At 36.1% G+C, this 17,590-nt stretch overlaps 1 protein-coding gene and 1 long non-coding RNA gene across 2 annotated transcripts in view; one reads left to right on the forward strand and one right to left on the reverse strand.

Moving 5' to 3' along the window:
- Positions 1-17,590, forward strand: part of zbbx (zinc finger, B-box domain containing) — a 73,378-nt gene that overhangs the window by 16,878 nt on the left and 38,910 nt on the right. Inside the window, exons 8-9 of the mRNA XM_073815689.1 lie at positions 12,782-12,940; positions 14,491-14,686. Of these exons, the coding sequence (XP_073671790.1) occupies positions 12,782-12,940; positions 14,491-14,686 (355 nt within the window). The remainder of the gene's footprint in view (positions 1-12,781; positions 12,941-14,490; positions 14,687-17,590) is intronic.
- On the reverse strand, positions 5,442-6,961 carry LOC135739813 (uncharacterized). Its single transcript, XR_010529039.1, has 4 exons — positions 6,652-6,961; positions 6,449-6,512; positions 6,101-6,162; positions 5,442-5,941 (listed from the first exon to the last, which is right to left on the reverse strand). It is a non-coding gene; the product is annotated as an uncharacterized lncRNA (long non-coding RNA).

Genomic DNA, 17,590 nt, shown 5'->3' on the forward strand with positions numbered 1-17,590 from the left:
TTTGTTTTAGAAACTTGAGTGGCCCCATGGTGAGGTGTTTGATTGAAGTTCTTATCAACTGGTCAATACATCCATCATCTCACCGGATCAGACCATTAAAGCAGGAGGACGGGGTGATGTTGGGATCGCTCCTGTTCTGTTGAAGCAGATGCAGGCTTCTTAATGTTTCTGAGCAGTATAAAAGTCCTTTTTAAGAAATCAATTTACAGACATTTGAAGCACCTTTCCTGCAAATAATATTATGGAACTAATAATAAGTGAGTTTTACACATTTTCAGGCTACCATCTTGATGTTTTGCCAAAAATTGATACATTCAAAAAGTAAAAAAAAAAAAATAAAGTCATCTTAGTAAGCAAGATGTTGCATAAATATTAAAGTAAGATGTTTAGTGTTCAGTTCTAGTGTCTTACTCTGTATTCAACCTGAAGGTTTTTTAATACATTAAATCAAAATCCAGTGCATCCAAGGGGACTAGTATAGCAATAAAACACACCAGCTCATGACTGCCAACATTTAAAGGTTAAAGGCCACTAAAACACTAAAGTAACGTCCATCTAGATTTTACCTCTCCTTTAACACTTTATAAGCTAGAAATCTATTACACTTGCAAAACTCACCACTTCACCGTGATGCCATTGTGGGTGGTTGCTAGGGAATTAGGAGGATGCTCTGGATGGTTGCTAGGTGATTGCTTAGTGGTCCAGGTCTCCATCACAATCTGGACTCTAAATTTGGCATGGAAAGAAATATCATTGATATCATTCATGTTTGTAGCACAAATGCAGCTCAACACTGATGTGTAAGACTCTACATAGTAAACAACAGTAATAGCCATAGAAAATACTTTTAATACGCTGCATATTAATATATTTCTACTATTACACAGATGTGTGCTCATTAAATTAGCTTTATGCTCTGTGTGATTTTAATGTTATAGTTTCACTCTGAACTACAGTTTCACAATGAGCAAATTAAAGTATAAGGTTCATGTCATTTATTTGCAGTTCTATGCTTGTAATTGATATAACACAGGCCACCAAGATAATAAAAATGCTATATAAAACATCCATAAACATTAATATATAGCTCTCTGCTGTTAAGCTGTGCATATGCGTGGTAAAAACTGTTATCAGTCGGTGTTACCTTGTTAACTTTGTGTTAAATGAGAATGTGAACATGTAGAAATTAATTCTGTAGAACCTACATTGCAAGCTCACACTTCTGATAATTTACTTACGCCCATGTCATCCAATATATTTATGTCTTACTTTGTTCAGTCGAGAAAAAATACATTTATTTACAAACAGGATTTTTCTCCATATATTGGACCTCAACAGTAGGGATGCAGCGAAAGGAAAATTTTGGTCCGAAGCTGAACAAAAATGAAAAACTCAGATGAAGGCCCTAATACTAAACAACCAAACATGTTTTGTTTATTTTCATTAATTCATTAATTTTTTTGCCAATTTTCTTACCATTTTCTCACACAAGTTACATTTTCAGAATGCATTTTTTACTATATTTATTTCACAATATTTAACAATGAATTTTTTTATTCCACCTTTTAACATTATATGGCCTTTATACCTGGTCACTTCTCTGATCAGATAGCGATAAACTTGTTAAAACTCCTCCATTTAAATTCAGCCAACTAAATGAGTCTTGGCTAAATGGATATTAATCTGATCTTTGATTCCCTCACAAAATGCAAATATCCTATTCATTACTCTGCCTTAAACCTGCAACGGCGCTTTTACGCAGCACTGTATCAACATAAGTCTGCGAGTGTCTGCATGCACGGTCAAGCACAGGGAGAGAAAGAGACGGCGGCAAGTTTGAAAGGAGCATGACAGTGGAAAAAGCGCTTAAAGGCAGGATAGGCAGGAATTATCTAAAAAAAACTTTTTTACAAATTTGTTTAAACTGTCTTTATATACCAATACATAATTAAAATGTAAGTACTCTGAAAAAGAGAGTATAAAACTCGAGTGTCTTTAGACCTCTCACGACTGTTTTAAACACAGCTCATTTTTCCATTCACTCCACCCCCTCCCTTCTGGGTTTCTTCTAAAGCCACGCCCCCAAAACACATGAACGCGCGACGCCGACCGGCTCTGCTGGGAGAAGCATTTACCTCAGACGAGCGGAGAGGAAGGAGCGCGGTGCATGTAGTAACATCATATCACAATCACATGTAATGATACACCTAACTTTATCACTATGAATATAAACAAATAGGATGGCTTCTAGTACTCACTATTAAGCTAGCATATCGAAATGGTAAAGTTTAAAATATATTTTGTTTGATTCGGTAACGAACGAGCTAGTTATATTTACAGTATAAGACAAAGCTAAAAACAGATTGCATTGATACAAGTTTTTTCATTACTATCAGTTACACTGTGATGAAGGTGAATTTCGTGGAAGATTTATAACATATACAGTGTTTTGCATGGAAGAGTTTCCGTGATGAAAGCATTGTTGACTCTGATGAGGACTACACTCCGGAGACAATACGGCTACCGCATCGTCGACTCAAGGAAAAGCCACACAATATTTACTCTCGTTTGATTTCTTCGTTTATTCCTTTTTTTGCCTCGTTTGCCTTCGCTGACTGCACATGCAGGTACTGTAAGTTCCGAATGCTCTTTCTCTGCCGTACTTTTGCTCTTCCTAGAGTGCCTCGTGCACGTTCAAATCAATCGGGTGTGCACATGTGTGGGCAGATCCCATAGCAACAGGGGTGGTGCCATGGTTGCGAGAGAGAGTGATAGTCGCGCAAGCCAATCATTTGTTTCGTCTCGAATGGAAATAATTAGCTGTTTAAAACAGTCGTGAGAGGTCTAAAGACACTCGAGTTTTATACTCTCTTTTTCAGAGTACTTACATTTTAATTATGTATTGGTATATAAAGACAATTTAAACAAATTTGTAAAAAAGTTTTTTTAGATAATTCCTGCCTATCCTGCCTTTAAGAAAGTGATCTAACAAAAAGCTTTTGTGAATGAACGTTTAATTTCTGGTTGAATATAAGCGTGTTTGTCATTGTGAACTTTACTGGTTCCAGAAAGTTTTTATTTCATGCTGCAGTTACTCTCCGTCATTCCTCTTCTCATCTATGAAATGAAATGAAGAGCAAAAGTCTCTCATTCTCTGTGTTTGTGCGTTCAGCGGACAAATACCCAAGATTGCTGCTGCCGTGTCTTTCTCATACGCTGCATTGTGTTCAGGGTGTCTTGATTTTAAATAATAAATAAAACTTGTAGTGCTGTATATTTTTTGTCTTTCTCAGACACTTTAAATGCTTTCACCAACGTGTTTGCCGTATTTGCACACCTCTCAATGTATTTCCGGTCTTTTCACTTGTTTGGCTGAACACTGAATTTTTTGCTATTTTCAGGCCGAATAATTTCGGTTGCCGAACATTCGGTGCATCCCTACTCAACAGTTTACAGTTTCAATGCAGCTTCAAAAGGCTCTTAACAATCCCAATCTAGACAATCTTACCTAGCAAAACGATCGTCATTTTCGGCAAAAAATATAAAAGAAGTACTATTTTCCAACCGCTTCTCGTCTAGTACTAGCCGTGTGACACACCAGCGTGACCTTACATATTACGTAATCATGTCGATAGGTCATGCATGACGTATGCAAAACTACAGCTCCAGTGTTTACAAGTGTGGGACAAAGGAGCGTTCAGACGTTGTTGTATGTGGAATGATACTAGTTAATGTTTTTGTGTCAGTTCATTGTTTAAAATGGACCACACCCACTGCGCAAAGTGACGTCGAAATTACGTCTTTTTCATGTAATTTTTGGACGTCCGAATCCGGTCCATAAAAGGGGTTGTTTTGTAACGCCTGGTGACGTCTTTTTTTCGACGTGTTCTGCACGTCTAAAAATGTTGACAACCGTAGGACCGCCGTGTAAGGAAAAGAGACATGAAAAAAGCGAAAAGACATGATTGCCTCTGCACTTCATCCACACCCATCCACCGCACCGAAACCTTTCAGACATTTCCTGCCAGCTGTGGGATTCGAACCCCCGATCTCCATGTTACAAAGAAGTCTCTCTAACCACTCGGCCACATGGCCATACTTTCAGGTTGTATATAAGGCATTCTTATTGCATTCATATCATGAACAATGTAATATGACAATATTTTCATGTTAAATTGTTAGTATGGTCATATACTTTTAATATAACGAACTACACATTTAATTACATATTTTTAATGGTACATTTAGATGAATTTTGTACGTAATTCAAGAAAGCAGAAAAAACAGTACTGTAATAATAATATAGACTATTCATATGTATTAATCATGTTGGTACAATAATGCTGATATTTGTAAATAAACACATTTTTATAGGCCTAATCATGTAATATAGACATAGACCTGTCATAGACGTCCTAATGACGTCCAAAAATTACCCAGTTTAAACGTCAAATGTTGCCCGTAAATATGACGTCCAAATGACGTCCAAAAAATAACCCAGTTTAAACGTCAAATGTTGCCCGTCAATATGACGTCCAAATAGGGTCATGGTGGGACGTCCAAATAGTGGACCTAGTTTGGACGTCGAATACATGTCCAGAATTGGTCATGGACCGACGGACCCAATATAGACATGATCTGCACGTCTATCCGACGTCCTGTGTTTAGTGGGCAAGTGTGCGTTTCACATATGTAACTGACTTTTCGACGTGATTACATAATACGTAAGGTTGCGCTTACGCATCACACAGCTGTAGTGCAAGATGAGAAGTTGTGATTTAAAAGTCCTTTTTTTGTGAAAATGACTATTGTTTCACTAGATAAGACGCTTATGCCTCAGTTGGGATAGTTTAGAGCCTTTTGAAGATGCATTGAAACTGCAAACCATAGAGGTCCACTGAAGTCCACTATATGGAGAAAAATCCTGAAATGTTTTCCTAAAAAAAAGACAAGTAAACTCTTTTCGACTGAACAAAGAAAAACATAAACATCTTGAATGACATAATCAAATGTCAAAAAGTAAATATCAGGATTTTTTTTATGAAAGTGAAATAATCCTTTAACTCTGGTGCATACACACACTGTTAACAATTTCCCTGTATTTTTACAGTACGGTACTGGCAGCACGGTTGCCAGTAAGTTACTGTATTTTGGTTTTACAGTACTGTACTGTAATACCCTTTTACAGTACACAAACTAGTACTGTATAGTTACAAAGCAGTACTGTACTGTAATTTTACAATATTTTATTACAGTAGTCTATTTTTACAGTAATTTACTGTAATGTCTATATTGACCCATAAATAATATTTATTACTTATTACAGTTAATACAATAATATTATATAAAATAGCTAGAGATTTAGGTTTAAATCTATAGTTATTAATATGGTAAAAATGCTAAATTAAAACATAATGAATTAAAAGGCAATCCAAGCAATGTATGTATCAAAATTTTATTTAAAAAAACATTTAATTGAAACAAACATATTTAAAACAAGATTTTAAACAATAATAAACATATAATCAAGTAACATAAAATAAAATCAACAAGTATAAACAAGTTTGGAGACCCCTGCTGTAACATATTTAACTCTGGCAAATAGAACACTGTTCCATAGTTTGAAGTTTTCAGTTTAAAGTCCATCATCGACTAAAAGGTAACATTTCACTGTGGTAAAAAGAACACTGGCCCATAGTTTTAAATATTCTACTTAAATTTCATTTAACACTAAAAATAAATGCATTAAACTGTGGCAGACAGACCACAGTGGCCTTTACTTTGAAGTCGTCCATTCGAACTCAATCAGGGACTGCATGAAGCTGTTCACATGGGGGTTAATGGCCACAGCTTTTCTCTGCACCAAGTTCCTTGTCTTTTTGCTTGCTCCTTGTCTGGATGTGCACTTTTCCCATCTTTGGAATTAATTCTATCCAGAAACCTGTTAGAAATATCATAAACATTAAGTCAACAAATATAAGATAGAAAAAGATTCTTAAAAAATTAAACTCAGCCTTGAATTTACTCCTATTCTGAAACCTTTTGCTCTTATTCTACTGTTCCACACCTAATTTCACTAAAATACAGAAGATTCACTTACCGCTGAACAAACTCTTTCCTCAATGGACAGCATCCACATGGATCATGTCATGATTGAATGTCCTGAACAGAAAGTACAATTGTTACTGATTTGGACACAACTTTTTATTCTGAAAACAAAATCTTTTGTCAATAAAGTCCAGGGACACCTCTGCTAAATAAATACAATTATTAAATTAAATTTCTTATAACCAAAGTCTGAATATTTCTGTTTGTATATTTCTAGATGGCAAACTAAGACAATTGTGTACATGTTGTATATGGTCGTGTTACAGTGTTGTGTGTGAATGAGTGAATGAGTGTATACATGGGTATTTAAAGAAACTGTAGTGGTAAAGTGCAAACTTACCGAACATAATGTGCTTGGTGTGTGTCTGGTATCACACGTTGTGCCTCCACATCTGCCTTAACTCCTGAAAAGTGCAATGACACTCAGGTAAACTACAAATAAAAAGTCAGCCACATTCCTGTGTAATTTTGCATGTGACGTGAAAGCATTTAATATTGCAGTCGAAAAAATACATGACTTGTAACTGTACATCATGTACTTGCCTGGTGCCTTTAAAGATGATCCATCTTACCCAATCCAGCTTACAAGCAATGGTAAGACTGTAAAAAAGACAAATGTTACAAAATCTGTTAGCCATAGAAATAAGTAGACATTGTGAAGGAAATGGTAAAAGAAAATTTAGTAACACTTTACTATAAGAGTTTATTCCTTAACATTTGGTAATGCCTTAGCTAATATGAACTAACAATGAACAATATATTTTACAACATTAATAATATTTGATAATGTTCATTGTGCAGAGACAAAGTGATTGATTTAAAAATGTATTAAGTGTTTAAATCTAATATCATGCTATGCTAACAAATAAAACATTACTGTAAGTGTTAAGTCAGTTGTAAAACAAATATATAAATATATATATATATATATATATATATATATATATATATATATATATATATATATATATATATATATATATATATATATATATATATATATATACGGTATATCAGCAAATTAGTTGTTGTTATATTAGTTACATTAGTTGTTATATTATATATTATATCTAAATATCTAAATAAGTCTTTTTTTAATTATAACATCTGGTCTACAGAAAATCTCTGAAAATGTCTCGTTTAGTGCAGAAAATAGCGATTTATAGTGACAAGGTAAAAAGACTGTCCCTTTAATGTTTTACCCGGACCGGCTGCGGTGTAACACGCTATTTCACGCAAAGTTTTTTAACAAGTTAGTAGCTAGCTGCTCACTTTAAAGATAAACATGATCGCCTAAATCTGAGCAATCCTGGTGATGCCAGTTTCCTACACGATGTTATAATGGACTATTTTACATCCAGAGATGAAGGATCAGATGACAGAGACGAGAAGACAAAGGTACGTAAATGCGGAGCCCATTCTCTTTTCGTGCATTGATTTGATGTGTTTTGGAAACTTATATACAGCGTGTAATGCATCTGAAGTGGTGGAAACAATATGCCATAAAAATGTATTGGACAACTTACTGGACGTGTAAAACGCTTTAGAGAAGATATTCTCTGCTTTTGCTGATATACCGTATATAATAACAACAACAATACGCGCGGCAATCCCTTTCGTTCATCTGATATTAAGATGGTCTGAATGATATTTGGTCGAAGTTAAAGCTGCGATGAGTTCGATGCATGTATCCAGTTAAATATGAGGTTTCTTGTTTTCACTTCTGTGGAGGAGTTCGGTATGCTGTGTACGGCGTGTCAATTCCTGTCTGTTTACAACCACAGCCTTACCAAACAGTCGAACTTAATACTTTTCTCTGACGCTAACTGAACGGATGAAACGCCGAGATAAACGACCGTTATGCTGGGACCGCAAGACCGCGCTGGCGGGTTGTCTTTGTCCATTTCGTTAAAAATAGTTTCATTGTCACCACACTTTCATCACAATATAAACTCACCAAAACCCTCATAATTTAGTTAAAACAACCCTATATTCATTAAAAAAGGTGTAAAGCGAGTAAAAGCAGCGGTAGACATCTGTGTGTAACGTTAGCTTACTTTCTGAGGGAGATTGAAACTTTGTTGGCGACCGTTTTTTTCTCTCATTGCACGTTTAAAACAATATTGTGACAAACTATTGACAACATTCTTAAACTAAAAATTAAGTTTTCATGAAACAGAAATATTTCAAACTTACCGAACTGCCAGAAATCAATCGTCCTCCTCAGCTGCAGCCAGGAGTTGTGCTCTCTCTCCCTCTGTGTGATTTGACTCTGGCGCACTTTCTCTGATTATTGCAAGTCCACCTGGCACATTACAGCAATGGCTACAGCAAGGTTACATCAAGACCAAAATATACTGTAAAATTTTCCCGCTCAAACAAATTTACCCAGAATGCATTATGAACTGCAGTACTGTACTGTAATGTATACATACAGTATAGTACTGTGGATTTTTACAGTAATGTACTGCTAAATCTACAGTGACATCTAACAGTGCATGCATGAGTATGTTTGTGCATTGAAGTGGTTTCAAGGTTCATTAATTGTACATTTGAAGGTTTAATACACAGTACAGGTTTGATGTCTGTCCTCCTCTTTCTCAGTGAGGATGACCTTGCATGTGCCCCGTATAAATGCTGTCCTCATGTTAACATCCCACCACGCTCTATCAGTCAGCACACGTGCATCACAAAACTTCTTTGTCTGTGTCACGAGAAGCTCACCCTGCTCAGCCAGCCGCATACTGAAAAACATTAAAGTAGTTGGGCAAATGCAAGCAAACAAGCCCAGATGGAAGAGAAACAGAAAAAGGCTCTGATCCAAAACTTTCTGATCTGCCTGTCTGCTGATGCCTGCGTAGCCGGCTGCATGCTAACTGATGGATCTTCTCCTCCAACTAGACTGACAAATGAGTTTAATAGTGTTTATATAGCTCAACTAGAGATGTAACGATTACCGGTTTAATGGTTAACCACAATAAAAATGTCCAACAGTTAGTATTACAGCATCATTTTTTAATTATGTTTAACTGCGGCAGTGTCACGACTCAAAAAACCCTGTCCAGCATCAACCAATATAACCAATGACATGAGACAAACACATTCATTCACATCTGCTCCCATGTGTTTGTGATGCCAGTGCCTCACAAAACTCACATTTAGGGATATCTAGTTGTACTGACACATGTTTAATTAATACTTCTTTAGACAGATCCATCTTTTCGATTCTTTTTTTTATTAAATGATGTGAGTTTAAAGCTCTGTTTGTTTCTTCAGTGATTAATGTGAGCGCAGGTGTTGTGTAGTTTACTCCTGGGTCATAAAGTTCAACTTATTTCTCACAACATATGCAGACAAATGACTTGCTTATTTGTCTTGTGTTAATATAAAAAATCTGATTTACTCACTTGTGTTTTTTCTGAACTATATGAACATTTATCTCACCACCCCAAATGTGCCATGATTAATGTTAATGTTATTTATTTGATGTTTATGCAAAATTGCACTTGTAAAATCAATTTTTAATTTGGTTTGCATCAGTACTTTTTTACATTTTTAGAAATTGTTTACAAAACCATGATAATATTGGTAACCGTGATATAAAATGTTCATACTGTTTCATCTCTAAGCTCAACTGTAAGTTCTCAGTGTTAGCAGAGCAAAAGTCATGGAGTCGATTCCCCTTGGAAAACACACAGTGATACAATGTGTATACCTTGTAATCCACTGTAAGCTGCTTTTATCCAAAGTGACTTAGTGTGCATTTAAGCAAATGATCTTGAACAGGGTTCCATCGGGTCCTTGAAACTCTTGAAAGTTTGTGAATCTGGGGGAAAAAATTCAAGGTCCTGGGAAGTTTTTGAAAATATACATGGATAGATACAGGTCATTGAAAGTGCTTGAATCTATTTTATGCAATAAGTTTTCTGGGAAAAAATCCATATTATTCCCTGTGGAGTTGTATGATAATATCATAAAAATTCTAGACTTTTTAATAGGGCTGGGTATCGATTCAGATGTTCTGGATCGATTCGATTTCGATTAACAAGCTATCAAATCGATTCGATTCCAATTCTCGATTAAATGTTCGATTCCGGTTCTCATACTCGATTCTCGATTCAACTCAATGAATTTAATACACATACTATATTAATAAAAAAGAACAGTGAACAGCAGTTTACAAGTGGATAATTAATAAAATTTAAATTTAAAAAATTAAAAGCCACAACACGTCTTGCTTGCAAAATCTAAAATGCTTCCATTCCTCCGTTCAATGTTTGCGGAAATAAATATGAAAAAAAAAAATCGAATCTGTTCTTTGAGAATCGATTTTTAATCGACCACGTTTAAAAAAAACGATTAATCGAAAAATCTATTTTTTTGCCCAGCCCTACTTTTTAAGCACATGTGCTAAACTGTTTAAATGCTTATATCTTCTGTATGCGAATGTTGATTCATACAGAAATGCTTTTTTGCATAGTTGTGTTTGACACATGAAAACGTCTCAGGTTACGTATGTAACTGTTGTTCCCTGAGAAGGGAACGAGACGTTGCGTATCCCTTCCTGGCTCTCACGTCACCCTGTCCTTGTCGTTAAGCCTCACCATTGGTTAAACTTGATTTACACATTCAGACCCACTTACCCCTGAAAGTGTCCCCAACATGTCACCGCAGTGACGCAGCGCATGTTCCCTCAAAAAGGGAACTGTAACAATATATCTTAAAAGGTAACACGATGTAACCTTGCTCTCACTTGAAATGTGTCCCCAAATTTAGTCCTTGATTTTGAGGGTATTGGACCTGGAAAGTCCTTGAAAGGTCCTTGAATTTGGTGTGGGAACCCTGCTGAAGTTTGCAATAAAGACTAATGTACACTGTTTGCGCAAATACTGGGTTAATGTTGTATTTATATTCATAAAGCATAGATGCTTTTCGGTATAAAATCTATTTGCAATCTGTTTTTCACTCATATTGTCCAACATTTTTTGTTCTTTTTTCCTTCCCTACATCCCTGTCACCTTTCATGGCACCCATTTAGTTTTAAATGACATAAAATGCAGTTCACAGGGCATGTTGTTGGTTGGCTAAGGAGAGAAATCAAAGAGTAAATCAAAGCAAAGAGTATGCAGCATTGGCAGACTACAACAATCACTTTTAAAGGGGACATATCATGAAAATCATTGGGTCCCCAATGATTGTATCAACCTAAAAACATGAAAAAGAACAACCCAGTAACTTAGTTTTGGTATACCATTCTCTGCATGCATGTGAAAAATAGTTCATTGAAATTTGGCTCCCCTTGTGATGTCAGAAGGGGATGATACCGCCCCTTAATCAGCACTATCCAACCATGGCACTGCCATTTAGTGCAGAGATCAGCTCATTTGCATTTTAAAGGACACACCCAAAACAAGCACATTTTTGCTCACATCTACAAAGTGACAATTTTAACGTTATAATAAATTATCTGTGGGTTTTTTTTGAGCTAAAACTTCACATACGTACTCTAGGGAGACCAAGGATTTATTTGAAAAAGTCTTGTGAAATGTCTTCTTTAAAACACACTTGGCTCAGATGCTGGTCTATACATCCTACTCCTGTTTAATTTGCCTCTATAGGGGGAAAAAGGGAACAAATAATATTATACATTTTTAAAATCCATGACACTCTTAAATAATTTTCTTTTGTTTTTATTGTCTTCAAACGTACACCGACGATAAGCAGCGATAAGTGAATGAATTGCACTGATGTGGGGTCTGGCTGTAGCATGTGATGAAAGTGTTTTCACGAGATTGTCTTATCTGCTGCGGTAAGAGAGAGAAGACATTGAAAGCATCTCATGTTATTCAGCAGGCATCACCACTGTAATGGCCAATAACAATGTTATCCTAAGTACACGATGACATAGAGAGGAATTAGTCGGATGGCTACCGGTTATTGGCTAAATTATGTGATTTAATCACTCTTTTCTCCGGGGCTGTCATTCATGTTCATTTTTATGTAGAGCTTTGATAATGTTATGAAAATATATATGATTTTGTCTCGGATGTTTGTCCTAACATTTCTCTGGAAAAATATCAATTGTTGATATTCAGTATTGAGTTATATACACTAGTCAACATTCAAAACTTTTCCAAAAAGTTGTCTTGAACCCCCCCCAAAAAATTATTGTCTTAAGACAACTTTAATGAACCTTTTTGATCCACTTCAAATGGAAGTAGTATATTTATTTTTAATTGGTCATTAAAAACTTTGCTGAGAAACAAAGTTCATATTGAAATGACTAACCCAAACTTTGGTGCTTTGAAAAATCAGTGTGAGAAATATTCTAAAACCTAGAAGAGAAACTTTACGTTTCTATAGTAAATGTATATCTAGTTGCTAATTGCTAACTAATCAGAAGCCATATACTAACATTTTTCAAAATATCTTCTTTCGTGATCATTAGAACAATTAAATTTATACAGGTTTGTAACAATGTAAGAGTGAGCAAATGATGACAGAATTTGGGTGAACTTTTAAACATATTAACAGCATGATACAGAAGATGTTAATGGAATTGAACTGGTTTGAACCCAAAACATTAGGAATATTTTATTGTATCCTGTGTGAAATTTGATTATTAACATGATGAGCAAATAAAACTCTATATTTTGCATGCTGGCACAACCAGGCACAGCTCCAGACCCCTGTCACCACTCGGGATGTTTTGGATCGTGTCCATCAGCAGGCATCACGTGAGCAGAACGGAACTATTCCCAAATTTGCTGATGAGAGAGAGACACCAGTGACCAAGAACATACAGCCCGTGTCTGATGTCCAAACCCAACAGGTTAGTTACTGTTCAATGGCTGGACTGTAGATCAAAGTCAGGTGTAAATTATACAAAATGTGTGCTTCTACCTTAAGCTTTCTTTGAGTAAATTGTAAAAATGATGTGTTTGATTTACTTAAAATAAATATGCACCATTTTTGAATCATGCTTTTTAACTCTTTTTCCCACCAGCATTTAAAAAAAGTTTCCAGCTAACACCAGCTACTTTTTATGATTTTCACAAAAGTGTAATGCCTTCCAGAAAATGTTCTTCTTTAATAAACATAAAATATATCAAATGAAAGAATAGACGCCCTGCTTTAAAAAAAGTTTCATTCTACCCTCATTTGTTCCCTTTATCACCTCACAAATATGGGTAGATAAAAAAAAAAAAAGTTTTGAGCAAAAAACTGAGAAATTTGCATTTTTGTGAAGGACTTTTGATAGAGATCAAATTCAGAGCAACGATCAAAACATATATGGAGTTTGAACTTTTTTGCCTTAGCGGTTGCTTCTGGGTTTTATAAATTGGGTAAGAGCGCCACCTGATGGATAATATTGAAAATACACATTGACGGAAAAACTCGTCATTGGCAGGGAAGCGTTTTCTCTTAATTGACGAGTTAAATTGTCAATGGCAGGGAAAGAGTTAAGTAAATTCAACTTGAGCAGATTTTAAAGGGGGCATCATGAAAATCAGACTTTTTCCATGTTTAAGTGCTATAATTGTGAAAAAAGAGCTCATTGAAATTTGGCTCCCTTTGTGATGTCAGAAGGGGATCTTATAATAATAATACCGACCCTTAATCTGCAACTGTCCAACCACGGCACTGCCATTTAGTGCAGAAAGAAAGAGCGAGAAATAATTGACAGAACAATTAAGTTTCAGTTTCAACAAACCGCCATTATGGCGATCAGTGTTTGCATTTCATCAGCTCATTTACATTTAAAGGGACAGACCAATGTACGGCACATTTTTGCTCGGACCTGCAAAGTGGCAATTTTAACATGCTTTAATAAACTGTATATATGGTATTTTGAACTAAAACTTCACATACGTACTTTTTTACATCTTAAAAAAGTCCACTTAAATGTGAAATGTCCCTTTTAAGTAAAAGAAAAAAAACAAGTTTTTTGTATTTACACCAAAACTTGCTTATACTCAACCTTTTACTGAAAATATGCAGCACCAGCTCACTTAACTCTGTACTAAAATTGTTAAATGCTTTTAATTTGGTGTTCATATAGGATACTAATGCATATTATAAGAGAATATTAATAAGCAAACCACTCCAATTTTTTTGTTTACTTTATGCATACTCTTGAGTATAAACAATGCATTGTTTTTAAGTAATAGCTACTTAAAATAATTAAACAATAGTTGTTGAAACAATAAATCAATTTGTACAGTGTATATATAGTCCTGTTTGAGGTTTTTAATGGGTGGAAGGAAGTAGGGTTGCAAATATTCATGACATATGACTTTCTGCACTGTGTGCCTGCCAAACTGTGAGATCTTGCAGCTAGTATTTTCATTTAGTATGTCACTCTCTCTCACTCTCATACAGTTTTCTGTATCATCGCCTCAGGTGTTGTTTGTGAATGACGGAGTTGACGTTGACAATGAGGAGGGCGGTGAGGAGGACGACAGCTCTCTGTTGAAAGGATACTTTGATGAAGAAGAGTCAGCCAGGTCTTTCCAGGAAGCTCTGAATGAGTGGAGAGAGAAAGGGCAGACAGGAGACACATTCAGACCCAGACCAGGTAACGCACACCTCAGTCGAGTGTGTGCGAATGTGTTACATTGCAAAATAATGGCATACTGTCAGATGCATGTGAGCTGTCACACTTATTTTTTTGGCAAGCTGTCAGAACCCATGCATAGTCTCTCTCAAAAAGCACAAGGCATTGACTGAAATAACACATACTGAGACTTGCTGATTGGTTGCCAGGTAACTACATGCATGCATTACTAACATGCGATCAACAGGGGCTTATACGTGTTTCCAGCTGCGCACAGTTTGCAGAAATGCCTGTGTGATTTGACAACATGTGACACAATGAAAATGATTCATGATTTACTGTGTCACAAGAGTTCAGTCAATGAGGGATTTTAATAAAGAATATATGGATGCATTTGAAGGATTTGAAGGTCTGTAAGTAAGAGGATGTCACGTTTACTCACGCTTGGCACTACATGTGCCAACGCATCTGTCACATTTCAGCCCAAATTTAAACAAAAATGATATTTTATCATGCATAATGAAAATAAAGCCTCTTGTATGATATTTGTGCATTGCACCCTCCCCTATCGAAAGACCTGCTGTGTATAAAAATGACACCCAAAACACTGTGCGCTGCCATAAATAGATACTTTCACACATTTGGCAGATGCTTTTATCCAAAGTGACTTACAGTGCATTTAAGCTATACTGTAGGTTTGTTCCCTGGGGATTGAACCAATGAAGTTTGTGTTCCTATACCTGAGCTATGGAAACACCTAAAATGTATGCATTAACTGCATCGGTCACAACAAGAGATTCATTTGTGAAATACGCCTGTACTACTGCAGCCACATCATTATTAAATAATTTATTTACTAGAAGCAGAATAATACAAGCGTTCATATCTACCTTATTTACCAAGCGGAATTAATGCTGTGACGTATATTCCCTTGCGAGACGTACGTTTCAATAGCCAGCTGGTAGAAAACACCTGCCATGTATGAACCAGTGTGAGGATGAAATGGCCTGATATATCATATGAAGATATGAAGAGTTTGGTTCCAAAACCCGATAAACAGCATTTAAAAAAAAATAGTTACAGCCAAAATCAGTATTGTATCAGGTCAGTATTAATAAGTAAAGTCTTCATTTTATGCAAAATCCGAAATCCACTGTGTTAACACTTTTTTCCAAAACGCGATAAATGCCAGTCCTCCTCAGCCGAATGCAATGAGTAAGGAATAATTGATGACGGGCCATTGAATTATAATAAAATAATGCATTTTTTTCTAATAATTCGAAGGACCGGAGTCAATTATTCCGCTTATACCACGGTTACCAAAAACATTGCTCTGGTGCCTATTTTTAAGACATTTAACAAGTTAGGTGTGTGGTTTACAGAAAGATTATCAACACCCATGTAATAAATCAGAATAAAGTGTTCAACAGCCCTGTGGTATAATCCTCTTAACCAATAACAGTGCACCATTCCATGCATTGTAAAAAATGGCGGCGCTTTTTATACACACAGAATCCTAGTTTTCCTCATCTACATTGTACTTTGTGATCAACAAACAAACAAAATCTAAATAGTAATTTTTATGGCTTTTTATGGGGTGGTTTTCTCTGGCAAAGAAGAAACGTAAGCCATCAAAATGTAATTATTTATGTGAGAGGCACTCAGGCGAAGGAAAATGCCGGCTGTTGCTTGTTCTTACACAACAGCATCAAGCTTCTATCATGCTAACACATTGACCCCAGGGGATCTTATGAAAAACTTTACATTATTTTACTTGAAGTCAACAGGATCAAAACATTTTACAGCTGATCTCTGTCAAAAAAGTTCAGCGACGACGTCCCAAGGATGACAGAAGCAATGAATAATGTAATATAAGAAAGTGTTTTGATTAATGCCATTTTTTGTGATCAATTCTTTATTTATTTTCTAACTATCATTATTGAAATATAGGAGGTGAAACACTAGCCTGGTAGAACCATCCTCTGCTATTTTGCTTCGCTTCATAGACAGAGTCTGGCTGGGCATAATTGACAATCGTTTTCCTTCTCATGGGAGGGGCTTGTCTGAAGTTTAAAATCATTGGTCTAAACGTAAGCCAATCACATAACGTTTGGATATGATGTGCGTTATGCGCCAGCTCAGCCGCATCAAATTTCTGCTGTAAAACACACGCATGATGTGAAAACAAACCCATCGAGCGAAATACCGAAGTTAACATGGCTATGAACGACTTCTGCAGATTATGTAAAGTAAATCGGGCCAAAGCTAGTTGAACACTATCCTTACGGTGTCTTTCCACTCACGTCTAAGTGGAGGAACGCCCCTCTCTCCTCTCAAACTCTTCCACCAGACAGCCATAACCATATGTAAATTAAATCTTCCTACCTTTTTTTCTGGTTAATCAGGAACGTCACCAAAGAATGTTTGCCCACGCGTCCTCCACCATTAACTGTGAACAATGAAATTTCCTTCCATGATATCTCGATTGTTGTGCACGTCAAGCTGTGCTGCACACAGTTTCTCGCTGACGATCGATAATAGTTGATAAATTAAACTTTTCCCAAAACCTGTCGGGAGTAGGGCAACAACATAATCTCCATTCAAAATGTTTAACAAACACTTTTCTTGTTCGGGATTAAGTTGGCAAGTGCCGGTTCTCCACAACAGAGCAAATAGCTTTCTGTGCCTCCATGTCCACTACAAACTACAACCGTACATTCGGCGCTTAGCGTCTACGTCACGGCTCTCAGCCCGCCCTCTGTTCATTGATTCGCCGGTTGTTTTGAGACCTGAGGAAAACGGTTTGAATGGGAGGTATCTCAGACTGAGTACAGAAGCGTAATGAAATTTAGCGGAAGTACAAAGTCTGACGTAGTCAGGCTAGTGAAACACCACCTTTACAAAAAAATAATAATGCCATTTAAT

The sequence above is a fragment of the Paramisgurnus dabryanus genome, chromosome 9, assembly GCF_030506205.2.
Source record: "Paramisgurnus dabryanus chromosome 9, PD_genome_1.1, whole genome shotgun sequence".
NCBI lineage: Eukaryota > Metazoa > Chordata > Actinopteri > Cypriniformes > Cobitidae > Paramisgurnus > Paramisgurnus dabryanus.